Raw genomic sequence first — 26,699 nt, 5'->3', positions numbered from 1 at the left:
TTCCTGCTTGACTATCATCTCAAAGTACCATGATCCCCTTCAAACAGCTTTACCAACACCAGCTAATTGTCACAGCACTCCTGTTGTAAATCAAACTATGCAATGCATGAGTGACAAGGATAATGCTGAACACCAGCCTTCTCTGTTTACATACCCTGCATGATATAGAAACTTACTTTCTTTCATGGAGGCCTTGGCTCACTCAAGCCTTATTGACCCTGGACCATCGAAGTCAATGTAAAAACTTTCATTAAGTTCAATGGGCCAGGCTTTCACATGAGGATTTGACAGACACACAATTCCCAATGGAAACAGCTCTACTGGTGAGAAGTACCAGTGCAATCTGTAGTGCAGACAAAATTCACATGGGCTCTGGAACTTTCTATTGTTATATTTTCTAACAATGCTCTGAGCAGGTCTCTATAACAGGATGTTAAAAAATGAATGAGCCCTGTCTACCCTACAGCTTCTGTAATGGAGGCTGGGTCTACACTCAACGCGGACGATCAAACTGTTAGGTTCGATCTTCCAGGGTGCCATTTCACGCATGCGCAAAATGGTGCCTTCCAGAGTCAATGTCGACCCTTTAACTCCTTGTGAGCTGCAAGAATTAAGGGATGCTGATGGGAGGAGCACTCCTGCTGGCATTCTGACGTGGGGAAAGGGATGCATATCAATGGCTGCAAAATCGATTTTCAGTACTCGGTGTATCTAAAATTGCACAGCAGCTGTCGATAGTCAAGGTAAGTTTAGACCCAGACTATGTTTCTTAATCTTTTAGTATAGATAAGGCCTTAGCTACAATCAGCTTCAGATTGGAACTGACAGGGCAGGGGCTAATTGGGTGCTCTTGTACCAGCACTCTGCAACCCTTCCACTCAGATCCAGGCCAAGCATTGCCTCCTGGGACATGTAGTTCAGCAGGAGATATGCTCACCATGAAGATGAGGGTGGATGAAGGCCACACTATAGAAATTCATGGGCTGTATTTGGTGTGTGGGCTGCACTTTGACACTTCTAAATCAACACCTTCAGAATGTCTTCCTGCTCCCATTGCACAATGTTTTGTGACTCAAGAAGAATTTCTAAAAATGAATAGACAAAGGAGGGTTATACTTACTGGTTAGAATTAGAATGGGCCTAAAAACTGAAAACTCAAAGAACTTTTTGCAATTCTTAACAAAGGCGTCATCAGGATTCGTCTGAGAATCCACGTGGATACCAAAAGCCACGCTAGCGACAACATCCAAGGTGAAGCAGCCATAACTCCTGCATTGAATTTAAGCACATGACATCATTAGCTGCTTGTTTGCATCTCCTCAGAATCACAGAATCATAGAAATGTAGGATGGGAATGGACCTCAATATGTCATCAAGCCAAGTCGCTTGAGCTGATGTTGAACTAAGTACTATCTAGATCATCCAAGGACATGTGTTTATCACGCATGTTCTTAAAAACCATTGCTTCCCTAAGCAATTTGATCTAGTGTTTAGCTACCCATACAGTTAGGAAGTTTTCATCCAACTTAAATCTCCCTTGCTCAATAGGTAAGGAGAACAATTTAATCACCCTTCTCTATATTACAATAAAACATTGTTATCATGTCTCTCTATCCACCCCCCACTTCTCTTCTCCACATTAAACAAACTCAGTTTTTTAAATCTTTTCTCCCATGTCATGTTTTCTAGAACCTTAATCATTTTTGTTGCTCTCCTCTGGACATTCTCCTGTTTATCCACATCTGTCCAAAAGTATAGTGCACAGAGCTAGCCACAGTGCTTCTGCTGAGGCCTTGTCAGTGCTTAAGAGAGTTGAATAATTAATTCTTACTTACACCCCCTCCTGTTAATATGGCCCATAAAGTTGTTAAGTTTTTTTGCACCAGTATTATATTGTTGACTTATATTTAGTTTGTGATGCACAGCAACCCTGAGATCCTTCTGAGACAGTCTTTTACCATGCTATATTTTCACAGTATATTACAGTAAGGTCTCAGAGTATGCGAGGGTTCCGTTCCATGCACCCTCACCTAAACCTGGATTTCACGCAAGTTGGGGTCTGGCCTTTTCTCTGGCAGAACACATGTTCTGCAGCCAGGGAAGCAGCAGAAAGGCAAATCCTAGGTGAGGGCGCAGTTGGGGAGGGTTAAGCCTGGCGGTAGGTTGGGGCTGTGGGAGGTGGGCGGGGGGGTGAGCTCAGCCTAGGGTGGGTTAGGGCTGCAGGGGGTTGAGGGGTGGAGTTGAATGCAGGTGGTGAGCTGGGCTGCGGGGGGACAGGGAGTTAAGCCAGAACCAGAACTGTGCCTGGGTGGTGAGCCGGCAAGAGGGTTGCACCGGCGCCGCACAGGGCGGGGGGGAGGTGGGCAGCTTGTGAGCTGGTGGGGGGGAGTTGCACCGGAGCCATGGAGCTGGTAGGGGGGTGGCTAGTGAGCTGGCATGGGGGTCGAGCCGGAGCCACGTGGGGCAGGCGGGCAGGCAGGCAGCTTGTGAGCCAGCATGGGGGTCAAGCTAGAGCTGTGCGGGGCAGCAGGGGTGGCTTGAACCAGAGCCACTTGCAGGTGGTTTAAACTGGGCTGAGGGGTTGGGGCCAGGGTCAGATGCGTAAGAGCGGGTTCGCCTACTCTGAGTTTGTGTACTCTGAGACCCTACTGTACTCCTTCCTAAGCACTGTACTTTGCATTTGTCCATATTGAATTTCATACTATTTATCTTAGGCCATTCCTGCAGTTTGTCAAGATGATTTGAATCCTCCAAAGTGCTTACAACCCCTCTCAAATTGGTACCGTTCAAAAACTTTATAAGTGTAATCTCTGTGCCATTAGCTAAGTTATTTATGAAGATATTGACTAGAAAATTACACCTAACACATATGCTATCCATTGGAACATGGCATGTCCGAACACTGTGGGCAACTGGAAAATTAGAGCTGCTTTGGAAGGAAATGGAGAGATATCGATGTGATATACTTGGACTGGCAGAGATGCACTAGACGGGATCAGGAGAGATATGCAGTTGCGAAGTCATATGGTCAGGAAATGAAACGAAGCATGAAGCAGGAGTTGGATTCGTTCTTAGCAAAACAGCTAGAAGAGCATTATTAGGATACAAACCGGTGAGTGCAGGAATGATGGTCGCGTGATTCGAAGCAAAACTGTTCAACATCTCAGTCATTCAGGTGTATACACCCACGTCAGACAGTATGGAGGAAGAGATTGAGCTATTTTATAAAGACTTGACAAAGACAGTGGAGGAGATACTGAAGAAAAATGTGTTGATCATCAGAGGAGATTGGAATGCGAAGGTTGGAACAGATAATGATGGTTGGGAGAGAGTCATGGGAAGGTTTGGATATGGAGAAAGAAACGAAAGAGGTGAGAAACTGTTAGAGTTTGCTACAGAGCACGACATGGTGATTTTGCAACACGAGATTCCAACAAAAGGTCTGTAGGAAGTGGACATGGCAATCAAATGATGGGAAGTCCAAGAACATGATAGATATGATTTTGATAAGAAGAAGATGGATAACATCAGTACAGCAGTGCCGAACTTTCCAAGGAGTGGATATAGACTCAGACCACAGTCTTGTGAGTGCAAGCATCAAGATAAAACTCAAAAGAAAATGTAAGACACAGTTTAAGAAAAGAAGAGATGTGGCGAGGCTATGTGAGGAAGAAACAGGGAATGCATACAGAACAGCGCTTGAAGAGAAGATTAAGAATATCGACACAGAGGAAGACCTAGATAAGAGAGTCGCAGGGATAGCCACCACTATAGAAGAGGCAATTGATCAGACTGTTCCAGAAGAAGAAAAGATCAAGAAGAAGTGGATTACCCAGAAGACACTGAAGTTGGTTCAAGAGAAAAGAGTGTTGAAGATCAGAAGAGATGTTTCTGAGATGGCAGAACAGCAATATAGGATGAAATGCAATAAGGTAAGGAAAGCAGCTGGAAAGGATAAGGAGAAATGGTTAGAGGAGCAATGTGAAGATATTGAGAGGTATTACGGCAAATGTAAGATCAGGGAGGTGTATAAACCAATTAGGAATATTAATAGGAAATGGCAACTGAAGCAGATGGCGATCAAAGATGAGAACGAAGAAGTGCTCATGAACAGGGAGAAGATTGTGCAGTGATGGACAAGATATTGCACTGATCTATACAAAGAGGAAGCCATGCTAGTCTATACACTATCAAAACAAAAAGCAGTCAAGTAGCACTTTAAAGACTAACAAAATAGTTTATTAGGTGAGCTTTCGTGGGACAGACCCACTTCTTCAGACCATAGCCAGACCAGAACAGACTCAATATTTAAGACACAGAAAACCAAAAACAGTAAGCAAGGAGGACAAATCAGAAAAAAGATAATCAAGGTGAGCAAATCAGAGAGTGGAGGGGTGGGGGGGAAGATCAAGAATTAGATTGAGCCAAGTATGCAGACGAGCCCCTATAGTGACTCAGAAAGTTCCCATCACGATTTAAACCATGTGTTAATGTTCCGAATTTGAATATAAATGTCAGTTCATCCACTTCTCTTTCTAAAACGGAACGATAATTTCTCTTCAGTAACACACATACCTTGAGGTCATTGACAGAATGTCCCATTCCATTAAAATGTTGACTAACTGGTTTGTGGATCTGGAGTGTTTTGATGTCTGTTTTGTGCCCATTGACCCTTTGTCTAAGGGAGTTAGAAGTCTGTCCAATATACAAAGCATCTGGGCATTGTTGGCACATGATGGCATATATGATGTTAGTAGAGGAGCATGAGAAAGTGCCCGTGATTCTGTGAGTAACCTGGTTAGGTCCAGTGATGGTATTTCCAGAGAAGATATGTGGACAAAGCTGGCAGCGGGCTTTGTTGCAGGGAAAGGTTCCAGGACTGGTGTTCCTGGGGTATAGACTGTGGCTGTTAGTAAGGATCCTCATGAGGTTGGGAGGTTGTCTGTAGGAGAGAACAGGCATGTCCTCCAGGGCCTTCTGGAGTGTAGCATCCTGATTAAGAATAGGTTGTAGGTCTTTAATAATTCGTTGCAGTTGTTTGAGTTGGGGGCTCTAGGTGATGACCAGTGGTGTTCTGTTCTTGGCTTTTTTGGGCTGATCTTGGAGTAGCTGGTTTCTGGGTATGCGTCTGACCCTGTCGATTTGTTTTTTTACTTCTCCTGGTGGGTAGTTCAGGTTTATGAATATTTGGTAAAGTTCTTGTAGTTTTTGGTCTCTGTCAGTTGGATCAGAGCAAATGCGATTATACCTAAGAGCTTGACTGTAAACAATGGATCTAGTCACGTGTGCAGGATGGAAACTAGAAGGGTGTAGATAAGTATAGCGAGACCGATATTTCAAAGGAGGAAGTAGAAAAAGCAATGAACCCACTAAAGAACAACAAGAGCCTTGGAAATGATAAGATCACGGGACAGATGATCAAATATGGCGGAGAAAGCATGATTCAGGAAATACACTGACTATGTAATATAGCATGGAAAGAAGGGGAAGGCGCCTAAGGAATGGACAAGATCTGTGCTAGTGACAATACCCAAGAAAGGAACTACACTGGAGTGCAAGAACTACAGAATGATTGCCTTAACAAGTCATCTAGGTAAAGTGCTGGTGATGATACTGACTGAGAGATTAAGATCGCAGATAGAAGAATATATAGCAGATGAGTAAGCAGGGTTCAGAAAAGATAGAAGTACCATACAGCAGATATTGGCACTAAGACTGATAGCGGAGAAAGCTCAATGAAAGAACAAAGCCGTATACACTTGCTTCATCAATTTTCAAAAGGCATTTGACAGTATACAACAGAAAGTGACTTGGGCGGTGTTGGAGTCATACGGAGTGGATAACAGACTAATATGGTTGTTGAAAGATATCAATGATAAATGCGGAGGAAGTGGTGAGAACATGCGGGGAGTTGGGAAGTTGGTTTAAAACAAGTAGAGGTACGAGACAAGGAGATCCAATATCGCCAAGTATCTTCATTGCACATCCGGAGAGAGCGATGGACAAGATCAGGGAAGAGGTAGAAGGGATATCTGTGCACAGGAAAAGAATTAACAACTTGAGGTTCGCGGATGATATAGTTATCATTGAGGAAGATGAGGAGAAGCTAGTGAAAATGGTGCGGGTGTTAAATGAAGAAGGGAAGCAGTACGGACTGATTATGAACATTGATAAAACAAAAACAATGGTATTTGGAGATAAGGAAATAGGAAGGAAGATCAATGTGGATGGTATTGAACTAGAAAATGTAGAGAAGTTCACATATCTGGGGAGCAACATAACATATGATCTAGACTGTAAGAAGGAATTAGTGACTAGAATAGCGAAAGCAAGAGTGAGTTTGAAGGCGATGGATAAGGTCTGGAAAAGCAAAGCAATTAGCTTAAGAAGGAAGCTGGGCGTCTTGAAAACGTGTGTATTCAGCAGCCTGTTGTACAGATGTGAGACATGGGTGATAATGAAAGATTTGAAAAGAAGAATATTGGCGTTCAAAAGGAGTTGTTATAGAAAGATTCTGAGAATAGGATGGATGCAGGAGGAATTACATAGGAAGATACAGCAGAAAGAGAACCTGATGCAGAAGGTTATAAAACGGAAGCTACAACTATTTGGACATATTTGCAGAATGAATGACGAACGAGAAATCAAGACCCTAGTATTCGGCATAATGGATGGTTCGAATAGGAGAGGCAGACCCCACAAAGAATGGATAGATGATGTAGTAGATTGGTGCGGAGCTAGTCTACAGAAACTAAGCCAGTCTGCACTGGATAGGGAAAGATGGAAGGAAATAGTGAGAGAGGCATCAGACACCAATGGGCGCTGAGCCCCTGGTTATTGATGATGATGATGATGATACTGACTAGAACCTAACTCAGGGCAGTTCCCTGCAGGACCCCATTCAATATAATCTTCCAGTTTGTCTGTGAACATTAAGTACTTTCTGAGTGTGGTTTTCTAAGCATTTCTGCATCTACCTTATAGGAACTTTATCTAGTCTACAATTTCCCTTGTTTGCTTATGAGAAGGTCATGAGAGACAGTGGGGTAAAGTCAAGATATATCATATCTACTGTTTCTTCTCTATCCACAAGGCTTGTTACCTTGTCCAAGAAGGATATGACATTGGTTTGACATGATTTGTTCTTGACAAATCCAAACTATTATTTATCACCTTTTTATCTTCTAGGGGCTTACATATTTGTTTGAATATTTGCACTACTATATTTGCAAATACATATGTCACAATGGCTGGTCTACAATTCCATGAACTGCCTATATTCTCCTTTTTGTAGATAATATTTGCCCTTTTCCAGTCTTCTGGGATCGCCCCCATCCTGCAGAAATTCTAAAAGATAATCATTAATGGAGCAGAGATCTCTTCATACATTCCATAAGTACTTTAGGATGTATTTCACCAGGCCCTGCCAACCTGAAGACATCTAATTTATCTAAGTAATTCTTAACTTGTTCCCTCAATATCTGCTGTCCAAATATTACATTATACATTTTCCTCTTTTGTTTTTTTAGCTTTAAGTCAATTTTCATTAGCTTTGAGTCAATTTTCATTAGCTTTCAGTTTCACCTACAGCAATTTTTTTCATTTTTCTTCTAACAACAAACAACAAAGGCTAAGTGCTATTAATAACAGCAGCCTCCAGCCTCCTTTAAAGTTCACGTGAGAAATTTTAATAGTGTTTATGTAACCCTTTTGGTCAGGAACTGTACTTCTAAAATTATAAAAAGAAAAATAAGCTCTTTATAAACGGCTATAAATCACATGCATTACATCAGGGAGTTGCAAAGAACTATCAAATTATCCATGGTCACAGCCCCCATGTCATCTCATGAAAGACTGCTTTGATTCCAGGTATCAGATTCTCTGGGGCTGTGACCAGGAAGAAGCTGCCTCTTTAACTCAAAAGCAGATCCCTCGCAGGGAGAGCCTTCCTAATACCCCTGCCAATAATTTCTATCCATATTGTTGTACTTATTGTACTAATTGTATTTATAGCATTTCTCAGACTTGATGCACCACTGGCAGTTTGCAGATCACCAGGGATTGAAGGGAGTCACAGAGGAACTCAAGAACATTCCTTAAAAGACAAATTATTTCTGTGCATCAGTCTTTACTGCAGAGGATATTGGGGAGATACCTACCCTGGACCTGATCTTTCCTGATAATAAACATGAAGTACTATCAGAGGTTGAAGTGTCAGACCTGGAGGTACTGAAACAAAATGGTAATTTTGAAAGCAACAGATTGCATATATCCAAGGATTCTGAAGTTTGTGTACAAATGATAGTGCAGACTTAAAAGGGGTTCAGAGAAGAGCAGCAAGAATGATTAGGCATATGGGATAACTATCACAGAAGGGGAGATTGCAGAGACTGGGTTTGTTTAACATTAAAAATAGAGATGAATAAGAAGGGATATGATACACGTACACAGCATAACTACTGTGGCAGATCATAGACTGTAGCTGACAAGGGCCTGATGGAGGGGGGGCATTTGGGGTGCTGGAGGAACCCCTTTTTTTCCCCTCTTTAAGGTAACAGAGGGTGCAGTCCTGCAGGCTGGATAGGCAGCTGGGGAGCATCAGGAGTCAGCCAGCAACAGGCTGTAATTAAAGCACCTGTGACCAGTTAAGGTCTCCAGGCTTTCTATAAAAGGCTTTCTCCAGGTAGCAGGAGGAGAGAGGAGTGGTGCCCAGAGAGAAGGAGGCTGGATGTGTGCAGGCCATCCCAATACCCCAGCAAAATGGTACAGGGGAACAAGACCCCAGAGGGGAGTGGTGGGGGAAGAGGCCCCAGGAAAGGGTGCTGTGGTGGGGCAGGGGCAAAAAGCCCCCACCAGCTCCCTCCTTCCCTAGGGTACCTGGGCCAGAGTCCAGGTTAGTGGACCAGACTGGACTCCCCCCACCACTTCCCCCGGAGGGCTGGCCAACTGGGGCAGAGCCAGAGCAGCTTGAGCCTGGCAAAGAGAGACCTCCTCCACCCCAAATTCAGACTGGCCTGTTATGAAAATGGCTTGGTAAAGGGAGACCCTTGCCTTTGGGAAGTCCCAGGGCAATGAGAGGGGCCTTTCTGAGGCACACAAGAAGCTGCCCAGAAGCGCAGAACCCTTGACGGATAGTCAAGGGGTTCATCACACTATATAGTTGGATATAACATGGTCTAAAGAGGATAGACCCAGTGCTTCTTTTCTCCCTGCCTCATAACATAAGAACAAAGGGGCATTCAATTTAGTTAAAAACTGCCAAATGCAAAACCAATAAAAGGAAATACTTTTTCACACAACACATAATTAAACTGTGGCACTCACTGTTGCAGGAAGTTATGGTAGCCAAGAATTTATCAACTTAAACATCAAATTCCTGTTTTAATATGGATAACAAAAATAAGCGCAGTTCTAATTGCTAATGCTAACCAAAATACCTGAAAGGGATGGATTCAGCCTCGTGCTTCAGGGTTGATACAAATCTCTGGCAATTCAGAGACGAGGATGAGAACTAAAGAGAAAGTAAAGTATCCTACAAGTGTTTGTCATGAGGATCCTTGCAAGTTTCTGGGGCTGGCACTATGAGAGACAGGATACTAGACTAGATGGGTCTGCTCCAGCATAGCAGTTCCTGTGTTTGCGTGTTTTCAGTGGACTGGACACAGATCTCTCTCCTTTTAGTTTCCAGCTGGTACCCTTGATTAAAAGACTGTGACAAATACCTTAGATGCTTTTTCAAACAAGCAACTGCTGCCACTGGGATGTTAGGATATGTCTACAAATGCAAAGGAAAACACCTGGAACTAAGTCTTGGAGCCCAGGTCAATTGACATGGGTTTGTGAGGCTCAGCTGCAGGGCTAAAAATAGCTGTGTATACATTCCTGCTCGGGCTGGAACCAGGCCTCCAAGGGTTTCAGAATCCAGGCTCTAGCCCTAGAGGGAACATTTACACCACTATTTTTAGACCTGCAGGCTGGGACAAAAGTAGCCTCTGGGACTTACCATTACTCCCTGCACCAGGATCAGCATCCTTAGCAATGGAGATTGGCTCTAGGGCGGGGCCTCAGGCAGAGGGGGCGGGGCTAAGGAAAGACACTCCCTCAAAGCCAGCCCTTAGTAGCTGGCAGCTGGGAGCCTGAGGGCTGCAGCAGTGGCAGCTGGGAGCCCCAGAGCTTTAGCAGAGATTTGCAGGGCTTGGGCTATTTTAAATTCATAGGACCCCAGGGCAGCTGCCCTTTTGCTTCACTCCCCAGACGTACTGGCAGCATTGCCAGGAAAAAGGTGTAATTAAATGCTGCCACAAGGAAGTGCCATCAACAGGGGGAAGCAAAAAGTCAGCCACGCGTGAGCTGGGTGGCAGCCAGTTCTTACCAATACACCACTCCAGCCTGCATGGGCCCGCTCTCTCTGCTGCATGCCAAGAGCTGCAAGGAGCCAGAGCCAACCGACCCGGATTCTAAGAGGCAGCACCTTGGTGTTTTCTTTCTGACGAAGATGCACCCTTAAAGTGATACTGCCCCGCAAAGGAGAGGTGTCTCATTGGAAAGGCCCTGCACTGAGCTGTGGCCCACCCTTTGGAAGAGGCTGAGAACTCCTTTTGTGAAGTATGTATTGAGGGCAAGTGTGACTGGTCAAGTATTTTGAAAAGGTAGTTCTCATTTGTAGGGCGGTGAACATACCTTTGGATATCAAAAGCCTGGCCAGAATCTGCATGGTCCTTCAGGTTACTCAGCAGGACATCACATGCTTGGTTTATTAGCACCGTCATCTGAAAAGGAACCCATAGGGTATAATTAAAAAACCAACAATATCCTCCTTATTCGCAACATAGGAGTAGATGATGTAGTGCTCACAAGAGCTTTTGTATCAGTGAAAGAGTAATTTTCCCTGGGGTACAAGGAATCTTAGGGGGGAGAGGAAGAGGGGTGGGTAGACAGACAACCCTTGTTTCCCCAGGTTGTCTACACTACTATGCCACTGCAGCGTGTCAGGTGAAGATGCTCTGTGTTGCTGGGAGCTCACTCTCTGGCGTAATAAAACCACAGTCACAAGAGGTGTCCCAACAGGCGCATATGTTGGTGTAACTTTTATAAATTGGTGTAACTTTTTATAAATATATTAGAAACAAGAGGAAGACCAGGGACAGGGTAGGGCCATTGCTCAGCTAGGAGGGAGAAACAGTAGCAGGGAACTTGGAAATGGCAGAGATGCTTAATGACTTCATTGTTTCGGTCTTCACTGAGAAGTCTGATGAAGGAATGCCTAACATAGTGAATGCTAGTGGGAAAGGGGTAGGGTTAGAAGTTGAAATAAAAAAAGAACAAGTTAAAAATCACTTAGAAAAATTAGATGTCTGGAAATCACCAGGGCCTGATTAAATGCATCCAAGAATACTCAAGGAGCTGATAGAGGAGATAGCTGAGCCTTTATCTATCATCTTTGGAAAATCATGGGAGACAGGAGAGATTCCAGAAGACTGGAAAAGGGCAAATATAGCGCCCATCTATAAAAAGAGGTATAAGAATAACCCAGAAAGCTACAGGCCAGTCAGCTTAACTTCTGTGCCAGGAAAGATAATGGAGCCGTTAATTAAAGGAATCATCTGCAAGCACTTGGAAGGTGGTAATGTGATAGGGAACAGCCAGCATGGATTTGTAAAGAACAAATCATGTCAAACCAATCTGATAGCTTTCTTTGATAGGATAGCGAGCCTTGTGGATAGGGGAGAAGTGGTAGGTGTGGTATACCTAGACTTTAGTAAAGCATTTGATACGGTCTCACATGATATTCTTATCAAAAAACTAGGCAAATACAATTTAGATGAGGCTACTATAAGGTGGGTTCATAACTGACTGGATAACTGTACTCAAAGAGTAGTTCTTAATGGTTCACAATACTGCTGGAAAAGTATAACAAGTGGGGTTCCACAGGGGTCTGTTTTAGGACCGGTTCTGTTCAATACCTTCATCAACAATTTAGATATTGGCATAGAAAGTACACTTATTATGTTTGCAGAAGATACCAAGCTGGGAGGGGTTGCAACTGCTTTGGAGGATAGGGTCATAATTCAAAATGATCTGGATAAATTGGAGAAATGGTCTGAGGTAAACAGGATGAAGTTTAATAAGGACAAATGCAAAGTGCTCCACTTGAGAAGGAACAATCAGTTTCACACATACAGAATGGGGAGAGAGTGTGTAGGAATGACTACAGCAGAAAGGGATCTAGGGGTTATAGTGGACCACAAGCTAAATATGAGTCAACAGTGTGATGCTGTTGCAAAAAAAGCAAACATGATTCTGGGATGCATTAACAGGTGTGTTGTGAACAAGACACAAGAAGTCATTCTTCTGCTCTACTCTGTGCTGGTTAGGCCTCAGCTAGAGTATTGTGTCCAGTTCTGGGCACCACAGTTCAAGAAAGATGTGGAGAAATTAGGGAGGGTCCAGAAAAGAGCAACAAGAATGATTAAAGGTCTAGAGAATGTGACCTATGAAGAAAGGCTGAAAGAATTGGGCTTGTTTAGTTTGGAAAAGAGAAGATTGAGGGGCGACATGATAGCAGTTTTGAGGTATCTAAAAGTGTGTCACAAGGAGGAGGAAGAAAACTTGTTCTTTTTGGCCTCTGAGGATAGAACAAGAGGCAATGGACTTAAACTGCATCAAGGGAGGTTTAGGTTGGACATTAGGAAAAAGTTCCTAACTGTCAGGGCGGTCAAACAGTGGAATAAATTGCCACAGGAGGTTGTGGAATCTCCATCGCTGGAGATATTTAAGAACAGGTTAGATAGATGTCTATCAGGGATGGTTTAGACAGTACTTGGTCCTGCCAGTAGGGCAGAGGGCTGGACTCGATGGCCTCTCAACGTCCCTTCCAGTCCTAGTATTCTACTTTATGAACTTACATCACTTGGGGAGGTGGCTTAGTCACACTCATGAGCGACATAAGTTATACCAACCTGCGCCCACATTTCTGACCACAAAGAATATGCCAGCTCCACCAACTGGCTGCTATGGAGCCTAAACCCAAGTCAGGAAATCCTGACTGAATGCCCACTGAAGTTGGGTTTCTGTCTGTGTTACACTTTAGACTGCTGTCAAAGACATGATACCGTTTTTTCTCCATTGCACCCCAACCCAATACGGAGGGTGACTTACAAGGACCAGTGTCCACAGTACATTGAAAAATTTATGGTACATTCACAAGGACAGGCAGTATGGCCAATAGCCTCACTAGATCCCTGGCCAAGGAGGTGGGAACCCTGTTCTGCATCTCCAGAGGGAGCAGGGCCTCGGGCACAAGCAGGAGGCCAGGGCACTCAGCCCTCAGTGCCACCCAGACTGTGGCACAGCCCTCACCCCAGCCCTCAGTGTTTCTGGGAGCACACCATGTGGTGCTCCAGCACTGAGTTAAAAGTCCCAAGGCTCCAGGGCATTTTGTATTGCCAGGCCAGGCCACAGGGCAGCTTCCCCATTCTCCTCCTCTGCCCCCCATCTGGGGACTGGACGGCTGGGAACATGCCTTATCTATGGCTGCAATCCTGACAAAGAGATTAGCATGCACAGACCCTTACTTCTATGCCGAGGCAGTGAGTTTTGCTGAAGGCTATGTTAGCAAAGCACCATATAAATGCCTGGTACTTTAGCCCTCTACAGTTTGTTCTCCATGTTATCAGAACAGTGTTATCACCATATGAGGAAAAGGTTCTCGGGAATGGCAATTGCCACTACGGACATAGATACATGGTTAAACCCCACGGGTGCATCTACACTAGCCAGCTACTTCGAAGTAGCTGGCACACCGTCGAAATAGCACGCATCGCGTCTACAGGCACTGTGCTCTATTTCGATGTTGAAATCGATGTTAGGCAGCAAGACGTCAAAATCACTATTTCTATCTGAAGATGGGAATAGCGCCCTACTTCGATGTTCAAAGTTGAAGTAGGGTGTGTGTAGACGATCCGTGTCCCGCTACTTCGAAATAGCGGGGTCTTCCATGGCGGCCATCAGATGAGCGGTTGAGAGACACTCTGTCCAGCCCCTGCAGGGTTCTATGGTCACCGCGTGCAGCAGCCCTTAGCCCAGGGCTTCTGGCTTCTGGCTGCTGCTGCAGCTGGGGGTCCATGTTGCGTGCACGCGGTCTGCAACTGGTTGTCGGCTCTGCAGACCTTGTGCTGTGCAGGCCAAGTGTGTCTGGGAGGGGCCCTTTGAGGGAGCGGCTTGTTCTTGCCCCAGAAGAGTTAGTCCAGTCTGTGACCCCGTCCGCAGGCTTTGCTGGCCCCTTATTTCAATGGGGAGCGCTTGTGTGTGTGGACGCTCCGCATTTCCTTCTGGGGCAGCTCCTTTCAATGTTCCCTGTCGCTACTTTGACATTGAACATCAACGGCACCAGCCCCAGAGGATACGTAGACAATACGCGTTGAAGTAGCCTGTTTTGATGTTCTTACTTCAAAATAGGCTACTTCGACATAATGTGCTAGTGTAGATGTAGCCCATGGGTTGAAAGTAAGTTAAATTTCCTACAGGTATAGTGTGGACGGTGCTGAGGGGGGGAGGGCAGCGTGCTCTGATCTGGGCATTGTGGAAGGCCAGCTGCCCTGGCCCTGCCCCTTCTGGGAGCACAGAGCCAGGCCCCACACACACTTTGCCCAGGGGCCAAACGAGTGTGTCAGCTTGCCTGAGCAAACACATGGAGGATTAGAATGGCAGGAGTGAATGTACTGAGCAGCTGCTGCTGCTCTTGGTAGGAAAGGCAGCCAGCTGCCCTTCCTGACTAATTGGGTGGTGCAGTTAATTAGGTAACCCACTACAGGCCAAGTGCACCTGCCGGGACACTAACTCGACTGAAAGCCCTGATACTTGGCAATCAGACTCCCATCAGAATTATGCTCTATGGATGGGCTGACTACTTTGGGTTAGTGTACATCCTGTGATCTGAGCATGTCCCTTGGCACCTTTTCTTCACAGGAGTGTGGATTGTATTTCTTTATCATCTATGAGCTGATAGTCACTGGAGACACAATGAGGTATTCGATGCACCCATTGCCATAGAAGCTACCTCTATTGTCAGCTGCTCATAAGCCCCCACGCCCTCCTTGCTTTCATATCCAGATATTCTACTGAAGCACATGGGTATGAATCAGCCATGATAAAAGCAAACAGGTTGGTGCTACTACTGACACTCTTATCAAAAACGACTTATTGCCTCCTATTGCTACATAAACAGAGCAATGTGGAGCACCCATCCAAGTCCAGGGTTGCTTGGCATCTCTGCCTTTGTGAAACTGGCATAACACTTTGTACACAGGCAGCAAGCCAGCTGAACACATGGTCCTTAATACAAACAGCCAAGAGATCACTGGATGAGTATCCAGTACGTTTACTGAAAGAAATGTTCCAAGCTAGGGATGTTGTTAGTCACTTGGGCTTCCACGCTGGCTCATAAAGGAACAGGCATTACTATTCCAGCTCAGAACTGAATCGATCAGGGCCTCATGCTGGGAACTCTGCTGAAGCCAGAATAGTATTCTGCAAAAGTAGCTGAAAGGTGGCAGGGAAGTTAAGATACCATATTGTAGTGCTGTCTCCTTTCCCTTTGGACTTCCTATGGAAAGTCTCCTGAAAAGAGGTTCTTCTCAGATGCTTGAATGAAATTAATAGATTTCTGTTAAACAGGTTGAAATGGTATGAAATGTTGCTTTGTAACATCTGGGTTAAACCCTTTCACATAAGACTCATTCAGGGAGGAAAATGAAAAAAAGGCAGCATTTTAAACAGGTGTGGTTATTAACCATATGGTGATCATTATAGATTTTCTTTTCACTACCGTATTTTCCTCTCATTCTTCCTCACAGGACATGCAGCCACCCAGCCAGTTGTTACAGCTTTCCAACAGCTGATGGGAATGGGCAAGGGTGCTGGAGGGGTTACATTTGTGGTGGACAAGGCAGCTCAGTCTACTGAACTTTCTACACTCTGCCAGCCCTTAGGGATATCAGAATATTGTTGCACTTTATTTCCACCTAGGAGAATTTTTTGTTGGCAGGTCTAGCCAGGAAAATAAATATTCACAAGGATTTGGTTTGTTGTGAATGTGTTCAGGAATAAGGATGAGGATACCTTGATAATTATTGCATAACAAAACTACATGGGACATATTTTAAGCTTTTTTCCTTGGTGGGGGGGGAGGGCATAAATAACTGAATCTACTATATAATTGAGGGAGTTAGTGCATCTGTCCATCCATCCATTTATCTATTTGTTCAAGAACTGTTCCTGAACAGTAAAAGTTTGGACCACCAACTTCGGTATCCAAACTTAAAGCAGGACCAGGAATTTGGATGTGCCTGGAGTGTGATTGTTTCTTATCAAACATGATAGGAGAGGTGTGTGATCCCCGGGGCAACTATACTCATGAATGACCACAGGGTGCAGCAAGCATGGGGGGTGGTGTCAATCAGACCCCACAATTACCGCATGAGGGCTGTGAGCACCCCAAGCCCTGGGGAGCAGCTGCTGGCCAGCCAGTGTGGTCCCCGCTACCCAAGCCACCCCTCAGGGAGAAGCCACTGGCTGGGCCACATGAGTCCTACTGTCCTGAGCTGGCCATGGGGAAAAGCCAGTGGGAGATTGTGCTACCCTCTTCTCTCTAGGGAGATGCTGCCAGTTGGCCAGCTCAGCCCCTGTTGTTGAAGGAGACACCACCGGCCAGGTAGCACCACCTGCACCTCATCCCAACACTGGGATGTCCCAGTCCCCTGCCCTAACCCCCACATCCTCTGCCCTGACTACCATACCACTCACCCCTTGCACCTATCAGCCCCTGCCCTGACTCATGCATGCCCAACCCTTGCCTTGAGCCTCTCCACACCTTGCAAATGCCTAAATTAAGCCCCCCACCACTTGCCTTGATTCCTGCACCTCCTATCCCCTACCCAGAGCCACCCTCCACACACACACACACACTTCAGTCCTTGGCCCTGAGTCCCCACAAGGACCCTAGCAATGCTGGGTAACTCCTCTAGCAGTAATTGAATAAAAAGACTGCAAGCTGATACATTTATTGATTCATGAACAATTTAAGCCCTTTGTTTAATCAAGTGAAATAAAAGAGCAGGGAAGAAATTACAGAAAACTTTAAAAAATATGTCAAGTATCAGAGGGGTAGCCGTGTTAGTCTGGATCTGTAGTAGCAACGAAGGGTCCTGTGGCACCTTATAGACTAACAGAAAAGTTTAGAGCATGAGCTTTCGTGAGTTAACTCACTTCTTCAGCATCTGAAGAAGTGAGTTAACTCACGAAAGCTCATGCTCTAAACTTTTCTGTTAGTCTATAAGGTGTCACAGGACCCTTCGTTGCTACTTTAAAAAATATGGTACAAGTAATAAATCACGCTGAGCAGCTATGCCCTGGAGACGACCACCTTACTACACACTGTCATTTTCCAATCACAATACAAGACCTCCACAACCTAGGATGTTCTATTAAATAAATAAAACTCCAGCTGCTGTACATTCTGATTGAATGCTAGTAATGTAATGAAGTAAAATTTAAACAATATGTTCCTTGTAAATATTTGATCTGCCAGTTACCTAATGGCAGGAGTATCTCAGTGTCCAGATTTATTTCTATCTGCCAAAGATGTGTGCTGGGGGTTGAGTTTTCTCCTGTTGCCAGGGGCTTCTTTGCATAATCCTGCCAATGCATGCCTTGGCACAAAACAATTACATTCTGGCACTACGTATACACAGTATACTGGGATATTTACTTTTCTCAGTAGTATCACAGTCACACTCCTCTGATTAATTACATTTATGAGTATTTAATCATTATGTATTATCTGCTGTATTAGCTCCCACATTATGCCATAGAAAGACACATTCCTTGCTGCAAAGAACTTGCATACAAAATAATTATATCAGATGAACAACCTAGGAGCAAAATGTTCAAGGTAATATTGGTCCATGTCAGATTATTTTGAATCAGTGTTTTATTTTCCCCAAGCCCATTTGTCACTTCTTTCTCCTTCCCCTTTCTCAGCCTGCTCAGCTGTTATTCTCACTTTCCAAACTGCTCAACTTACATCAGAAAATCAGTCTCAGGATTAGAATCTGGGTCAGGGCGGGGAATGGGCCAAAACCAAACAGCTAGTCAGGTGGTGCATCATTTGCTAGTGTTTTCTGGGAGTAGAGGGAAGGGCTTGCAAGATATGGTTGCCCTTTCCAACCACTGGCAGCTCCCACTGCTTATTCTTAGTTATTACCCCAGAGATTGGTGGACAAAGGATGGAGGTTCCTTCCTCTGCTGGGAAGAGGATAGCCTAACACAGCATTAAATGGTGCTAAGGGCTACGTCTACACGTGCACCCAACTTCGAAATAGCTTATTTCGATGTTGCGACATCGAAATAGACTATTTCGATGAATAACGTCTACACGTCCTCCAGGGCTGGCAACGTCGATGTTCAACTTCGACGTTGCTCAGCCCAACATCGAAATAGGCACAGCGAGGGAACGTCTACACGCCAAAGTAGCACACATCGAAATAAGGGAGCCAGGCACAGCTGCAGACAGGGTCACGGGGCGGACTCAACAGCAAGTCGCTCCCTTAAAGGGCCCCTCCCAGACACACTTTCATTAAACAGTGCAAGATACACAGAGCCAACAACTAGTTGCAGACCCTGTATATGCAGCATGGACCCCCAGCTGCAGCAGCAGCAGCCAGAAGCCCTGGGCTAAGGGCTGCTGCCCACGGTGACCACAGAGCCCCGCAAGGGCTGGAGAGAGAGTATCTCTCAACCCCCCAGCTGATGGACGCCATGGAGGACCCCGCTATTTCGATGTTGCGGGACGCGGATCGTCTACACGTCCCTACTTCGATGTTGAACGTCGAAGTAGGGCGCTATTCCCATCCGCTCATGGGGTTAGCGACTTCGACGTCTCGCCGCCTAACGTCGATTTCAACTTCGAAATAGCGCCCAACACGTGTAGACGTGACGGGCGCTATTTCGAAGTTACTGCCGCTACTTCGAAGTAGCGTGCACGTGTAGACGCAGCCAAGGAGTATTAAACTCCTATTTTGATGCATAGTGCAAGTCTATAGGACTCACTAATAATCCATTCCACCATAGCCAATTATTATTTTCTAACCTTATCATGTCATGCTAGCATTTTTGTATAATATCTTAGCCTTCAGCAAACCTGGTTAACCAACTGTCTGTTATTATAGCAAAAAACCTCACCTTCATATATAGTAATTATAGCAATAAGATTGTGTATGATCATGAGTAATAGTAGTAGTAGTAGTAGGCATCCTTCAGTCTGCATAGACTATGGATCGCGCCCTTTAAAGTTTCAATTGAGGACTTCATTTACAGCATCTACTGTGACTATGAAGACCCACACGAGAGTGACAGTCCTTGCTGCATCTCTTGCAGATGTGGTGGGTGTCTCATTCAGATTTTCATACTCTATTGCATAAGAGCAGGCATCACAAGAATACGGCACTAGGTCAGCATGATACGGGGTGGTGAATAGCAATTCATGGATTATGGAACCACAAATGACCACTGCAATTACCTAAGCTGATTTCCTGAATCACAGGCCATAGGATTTCCCTGAATTAATTCCTGTTTGAACTCGAGCATATCTAGAGCCTGGGCAAATGTAATTTATCCCCCTTCTACTTATGGATTATTATGCAGTCTGTAATTATATGACCACATGCTGGTTTTTTTTCCACAGATTTTAGATGCAAAGCTCTAGCAAGTCTCTACTGTTCATGAGAACTGTGATTTTTTTTTCAGAGGCTTGTAACTTGGACAAATTTGAGTGGATTCTCACAGGGACAGAAAAGGGCATATCTCTGAAACAAAGGCAGCTCCTTTTTAAATTTCTAGCCTTGCTTCAAAGCATGGAGGCACCAGACGGTCTCAAAATATGTTGCCAGAACTTTTAATGTGGGGAAAAAACACCTACGGTCCCCCCCACCTCAATCTTAAAAGAGTAAGTTACTCACTTTGCACAGTAATTACTCAGTAGTTACTCACTTTGTACACTTTGTTCTTTCAGCTATGTGCCCCAATGGGTGCTCCACTCTGGGTGTTGGTGTATCCTCATGCCAGCACTCAGCGGTTCTTCTATAGCCATGGTTTCCTGCACCACACATGCGCAGTAGCGCCTCCTCATGGTATTTGGTGCATGTATGGTGTGGGCTCCTCTGCTCCTTCTCTATCTGACTATTAGAGCAGGATCCCCCAAAGCAGGGGAAGGAGGGAGGAAAGTGGAGAACCCATGAGAACACACATCATGAAGAACAATCGTTACTGCACAGAGTGAGTAGCTTCCACTTCTTCTTCGAGTAGTGTCCCCGTGGGTGCTCCACTCTGGGTGACTATAAAGCAGTAGTCAAATAACGGAGGTGGGTTTGGAGCTTGGTAGCTACCACAGTGGACAATACTGCTTGACCCACTTGGATGGAGGAAGCAATCAAAGAGGAAAGAGCAGAGTGCCAAGTAAACGTGTTACTGGAAGTCCATGTGCAAAATCTGCCCCTCGCAAATGTCCGTAAGAAGCATGTTTTTGAGAAAGGTGGTGGTAGAGGACACAGCCTGGGTTGAGTGGGCAGTGAGAGCTCCTGGCAGCTCCCTATGGTGAATCATTTAACAGGTGCGAAGACAGGTGGAAATCCACTTGGAGAGCCATTGAGATGAAACAGGCAAGCCATTAGACCACTCCACAAAAGATAGGAAGCACCTTGGAGATTTACACCAAGGCTTTGTGCAGTCAATATAGAAGGCCAATGCCCAGTGGACATTCAAGGTGTGCCATGCCGCATGTGTAAGGTTGGAGTGAGGCTTTGGGGAAAACACCAGAAAGTGGATAGGTTCATTGATGTAGCATGGAGAAGGAACCTTAGGAAGAAACCTGGGATGAGGTCAAAGGGTGACTCTATCCTTGGTAAAGACAGTGTAGCAGGGCTTGGTTATAAGGGCAGAAAGTTCCCCAGCCCTCCTAGCTGACATAATGGCCACTGAAAACAAGATTTTCATTGACAGATGAAGCCAGGAACACATAGCCAGGGGTTCAAAAGTTGGTTTCATAAGGCAATGAAGTACGTGGTTTAGGTCCCAAATGGGGATCTGGGAAAAAATGAAGGGGAAGGTATTGTGGAGACCCATCAAAAAACACTTGGTAATAGGATGTGCGAGCAACTAGAATCTATCCTCCTTCTGGTGGAATGCTGTCAACGCTGCAGCATGCACTCGGATAGTGCTAATGCTTAAGCCCGACTCATGCAGGTGGAGTAGATAGTCCAAGAGGACAGGAAGGGGCGAGGTGTGAGGAGGCATAGGATGATACGCGTCCATCCAGAGAGAAAATTGCCACCACTTGTAGAGGTAGAATTTGCGCATAGACTCCTGTCTGTTGACAAGAATTTTCTTTACCCACTCCAGAGTAGGTAGTTTAGGCATTTTGGGGCCATGAAGAAGCCATGTGCAAAGGCACAGCTTGAGGGCATTGGGGTGAAGCGTGTGACCAAAGTCTCAAGACAGAAGGTCATTGGGAGGAGGAAAGGAATAAGGAGCCATGACTGACATCTGAAAGAAGAAAGGGTACCAAGTTTGTCTGGGCCATCCTGGGGCTACCAGGATGAGGCAGGCCCAGTCATGCCTGACTGTGATCAGCAGTTTGTGGATCAGGGGAATGGGAGGGAACACATAAAGGAGGGACACATACCATTGATGGCAAAGGCGTCCCTGAGGGAGTGCTTGCCGAGGCCTACCTTGGAGCAGTATTGGTGGCATTTCCTGTTGATTCAGGTTGCGAACAGGTCTATGTAAGGCTGGTTCCAGAGGCGAAACACACAGTTGAGGATAGTTGTATTGATTTCCCATTCACAATGCTTAATGAACGAACAGCTGAGGGCATCCACCATCATGCTCAGTACTCCAGGAAGATATGTGGCAAGGGCTGGGGGACGACCTTATCCCAAATGCACCATGTCCACAGCTTTATGACCTCTGAACCCAGGGATGGGGACTGGACTCCCTGTTTGCAGTTGATGTAATATATGAAGGTGGTATTCTTGGTAAAGATGTTGACCAACCTGCATGCCAGGAACCATTAGAAGTGCTTGCTTGCATAACAAAGTGCTCAGAGCTCCAGGAGGCTGATGTGGCGCACCTGTTTGTTGAACAACCACATGTCCTGCCCTGTGCAGGAACCCAGATGGGCCTCCCGACCCAGAAGGGAAGCATCCTTAGCAAGCATAATGGATGGTGGTGGTTGGTGAAAGGGCACGCTGGCGAGAACATTGCCAGGACATGTCCACCACTGGAGTGAGGCAAGAATATGTGGCGGAATGCCACAGTCTTGGAGAGTGGGTCCCTGTCTATGATATAGCAAGAGTCCAGCCACAACTGGAGGCAGTGCATGCAAAGTCTAGCCAGCTTGACGACTTAGGTGGTGGCAGCCGTGTGTCCCAGCAGTGTCAGGCAGGCATGCACTGTAATGGTGGGTGATAAGTGTGCCACCTGAATTAGGTTTCATAGGGACTGAAACCACTGGACAGGCAGTGCGGCAGTGGTGGTGGCAGTGTTTATGTGCACTCCTATGAACTCCAGAGACTGTGTGGGTTGGAGCATGGACTTCTCATAGTTTATGTGGAAGCTGAGACTGAGTAAGAGGTCCATGGTGAGGTGCACCATGTGCTGGGCTTCAGTAAATTATGTGTCTTTCTGAAGGCAATTGTCCAGGTAGGGGAAGATAATGACCCTTTCTCACTGCAAGTGGGCAGCCACCACTGCCAGAGTTTTGGAGAATATCCTGGGCTTGGTGAAGAAGCCAAACTGAAGGACCCAGTACTGGTAATGGCAGGGCCCCACTGTGCACAAGATGGATGGTGATGTGAAAATAAGCATCTTGGAGGTTGAGAGCTGAGACCCAGTCATTTCTGTCCCAGGCCGGGATAATGGTAGTGAGGGTCACGATCCTGCAGTGTCAGTAGAGGATGTACTTGTTGAGCCTCCTGAGATCTAGAATAGGTCTCCATCCTCCATTTTTTTCTGAGTCAGAAAGTAGGTGGAGTAAAACCCCTGCACCAAAACTCCATGGGGACCAGTTCAATGGCCCCAAAGTGGAAAGGTTGAGGGGTCCCTGAAGAGGGACAGGGGGCGGGGGGAGGGATGGAGGGCGTGGAGTTGAAAGGGATGGAATACCCCCAGGCCATCATTTCCAGGGCCCATTTTTCTGTGGTGATGGCCCTTCAGAGCGGTGGAGAAAGGAGCAGAGGGGATGATGAAAGGACTGGTTTGTAAGTTGTGTGTTTGCCAGACCAAAATGATTTCTCACACTCTCCATCACACCCTCAAAACTCTTGTTTGGGTGGCTGAAGATGTGACGCTGCGGGCTCTTGTTGATGCTGTCTGCTGGATTGTTGCTGCTAGGGTCTATGTCTCTGGTGGGGCTCCAAGTGCTGCTGCTGTTGGAAGTGCTCCCGCAGCCATTGGTAAGGAGACCAGCTTGACCAGAAGGGTGTACATGCCAAGCATGCGCAATGTGGTACAGAAATCCTTCAAGGAGTGAAGGACCTTGTCAGTCTTCTCGGCAAAGAGGCGCTGCCTGTAAAAGGGAAGGTCCTCCACCTTCTGTTGTAGCTTTTTGGGGACTCCCGAGGACTGAAGTCAGGATGTACATCACGTGACTACAGCAGATGCCGTAACCCAGCCTGCTGTGTCTACGATGTCCACTGCAGACTATACAGCCATATTGGCGATGGTATGCCCCTCTCGAATGATGCTCACAAGAGCCTGGTGTTGGTGTTCTGGCAGGGCCAGGACAGCTCTTAAAGTTTGGAGTAATTTTGGTGGTCGTAATCGGCCACCATGGATGTATAGTTGGCCGCCTTCAACAGAAGCATGTCACACAAGTACACCTTACACCCCATTATGTCCATTTTTTGCCAGATTTGTCTTCTGGGGGAGGATTGAGTGGAAAGATTTGGTTCTATTCCAGACCATACCTACTACCAGCGAAGTTGGGTGTGAGTGCATGAACAAAAACTCAGCACCGTTGGAGGCCACAAATACTTTTTATCAGCCCTGCTGTTTGAGGGGGAAATGAAGGCTGGTGTTTGCCAGATGACATTGGCAAGATCCATTATGTCTTCAACCATTGGCAAAACCACGCTGGAGGAAGAGGAGGGCTGCAAAGTGTGAAGGATCCAGTATTGTTTGATGGGCACCTCCTTCAAGTCCTTCTCTGGGGCCTGGGCCGCTCATTGGAAAAGGCTCCGGTATTGTCCATGGGGGTAGGTGATACTGAAAGCACATCATCTTCAGGTGAGGATGAGGGAGGATGCAGAGGAGAGCCCTGTCTTGCTTCTGAAAGGGACTTCTCAGTGCCTGAACACTGGGACGGTTGATAAGGTGCCAAAGTCGATGGCCTTGTCAATGGGTGATGGTCTCCCAACACCTTGTATGGTGCTGAGTGGGCATAAGAGTGGGAAGACTGCACCTGCTACGAGGACCACTGCAGTGCTGGGTCATGGTGGTGGGAACAATGGTGTGTAAACCACAGTGGAGGCAGGGGCAGATACACCATAGTAGATGGTATGTCTTGCCACATGGAGTGCATCGGGCTTGTGTGCTGAGAGGGAAACACTTCAACAGTCAGAACCACCTCTCCCTGGGGTGAGGAGTCTAGTTCTTCATGTGCACAATGACCTAGACCATTGAGAAAGGCACAGAGAGGTCAGGGGCATGGGAGAGGATCAGTACCAAGGGTCAGGTGGCACTGGGCCTGGTGCCAGAGCCGGCCTTTTTCCTCTTGGACCCAGTGGAGTGCCATGGTACAGAGGGTTCCAATTGGGCAGTGGTCTGGTGCTGCCTTGGTGCTGGGACCAACTCCACACAGGAATGAAGAATTGTCTTGGTCTGGGTTTTCCTCAGTGTCAAAGCCTGCAGCTGATGCAAGAGATTCAGTGACCTAGAGCAATGCCCTCTGAGCCCAGTGCAGAGGGCGGGGTCATAGCTGCAAAAGACCATCCGTGCCCTAATGCCGGTGCAGTCGGAGCCAACGGAGCTGACAGTGTCGACGTCGTCTGGGTGCCGAGAGTTTGAGGCTTGGCTCCAACAGCACTCTTTTTGGCCATGTTAGCAAAGACAGTGCCAGCAAAGCTGCAGAAAATTTTTCCACTGGCACGGCCTGTGAAGATGGCGTTGCAGGCCCAGAGCATGCCAGGGACAGATCTGCCACTGCAGGAGAGGTACCGGCCAAGGGAAAGGGATGCCTAGAGTCCGTGCCTTTGGCCTTCGGCACAAAGTCTTTAGCGGGCAGTTGCTCCAGGGCCACCAGCTGGAGAGACTTTTCATAGAGATACGTTTTAAGTCTATTGGCTTGGTCCTTCCAAGTCCCTGTGGTAAGGATGGAATAATGCATGTACGACTGAGTCTGATGGCCCTCACCCAAGCCCTTAATGTAGGAAGCACGGCCGTTGGAGACTGGCATGGCTTCCCTGCAAGTCTTGCACCACTTAAAGCCCAGGGAGCCCAACAAGGCAGTGATGCAGAAATAAAACTAAGTGCACTAACTAGTTCTATTTTTTTTTAACAGTAAAGAAAAACAAAACTGCAGGAAAGAACAACTTGGAGTAAGGGAAAAACTAGGTAACAACTAATTAACAGCTATCTAATTCTGTTGATTTGCAAAGAGGACAACGCTCTGTCTACAGCCGAGGACAGTTTAGAAGGAACTGAAGAGCCCATGCCCTGCGCACGCCAGACAGGAAGAGGAGATGCTACTGTGCATGCACAATGCAGGAAACCACAGCTACAGAAGAATCTCTGAGCACTGGTGTGAGGACGCACCAACACCCAGAGTGGAGCACCCAGAGGGACACTGCTCGAAGAAGAAGAATGCAGCCATCATGCTGAAGTTTTCCAAAAGAGTTCAACTGAGGGAAACACCCACCATACAAAATTTCATCCTGAATGGTTACGACTGGGGAAGGTTATAAGAGACTGAAATCAGGGCCTTTAAATGGGAAATGTTGGGCACCCTTAATAAATGATGTTACCAGCTTGCCTACAAAGTCTGTTGCTAGATGGCACAATGTGCACACCACAGATGCACACAAAAACTATGCCAAAATTACTACATTGGAAGAATGTTACTAAGGTGGCAAAACAGAGCATTCAAAAGTTGGAAGTGCCAGAATTAAGGCCTGTGCAACCTTATTTCTACCTCATTGTGCATTTGAATTATGACACAGTGTTTAATTAAATTATCACATACCATTTGTTCGACAGACATCCTGCCTCATTCAGTGCACAGGATGAATTGTGCTCAGTCAGTAAGACAGCTGTTAATACCTCTTTTCATCCTCATTATTCATGTCCTGTTCTAGCCAAGCACATAAACTGGTGTTTAAGTATTTTGCTGGATTGGGGCCTTAATGCATGACAGACAGAAACACACACACTGTGTACAGTTGTGTGCAGGTGGACACACAAGCCTAAACTCAGCAATTATGCCCTATAGATATATTTCTCAACATACAGTTTATCTAACTTGCTAGGAAGCATCCTTGCCCTGGTAATGGTGCTTTTGACGAATGTGGGAACAACTGGCACCACATGAGGCCTAGAGGTCTGATCTAAAATCCCCTTAAATAATTCTGAAAGGCATTGTATCAAATCCC

General features: G+C 46.1%; 1 protein-coding gene across 1 annotated transcript in view; it reads right to left on the bottom strand.

Annotated features, from left to right (window-relative positions):
• The window catches only part of TBXAS1 (thromboxane A synthase 1), a 353,481-nt gene that overhangs the window by 129,343 nt on the left and 197,439 nt on the right, over positions 1–26,699 (bottom strand). Inside the window, exons 6-7 of the mRNA XM_074983822.1 lie at positions 10,681–10,769; positions 1,121–1,269 (exon numbers count right to left, since the gene is read on the bottom strand). Coding sequence (XP_074839923.1) covers positions 1,121–1,269; positions 10,681–10,769 — 238 coding nt within the window. The remainder of the gene's footprint in view (positions 1–1,120; positions 1,270–10,680; positions 10,770–26,699) is intronic.

Source organism: Carettochelys insculpta, chromosome 1 (assembly GCF_033958435.1).
Source record: "Carettochelys insculpta isolate YL-2023 chromosome 1, ASM3395843v1, whole genome shotgun sequence".
NCBI lineage: Eukaryota > Metazoa > Chordata > Testudines > Carettochelyidae > Carettochelys > Carettochelys insculpta.
The sequence above is the reverse complement of the archived record's forward strand: the minus strand, read 5'-3'. Positions and strand labels throughout refer to the sequence as shown.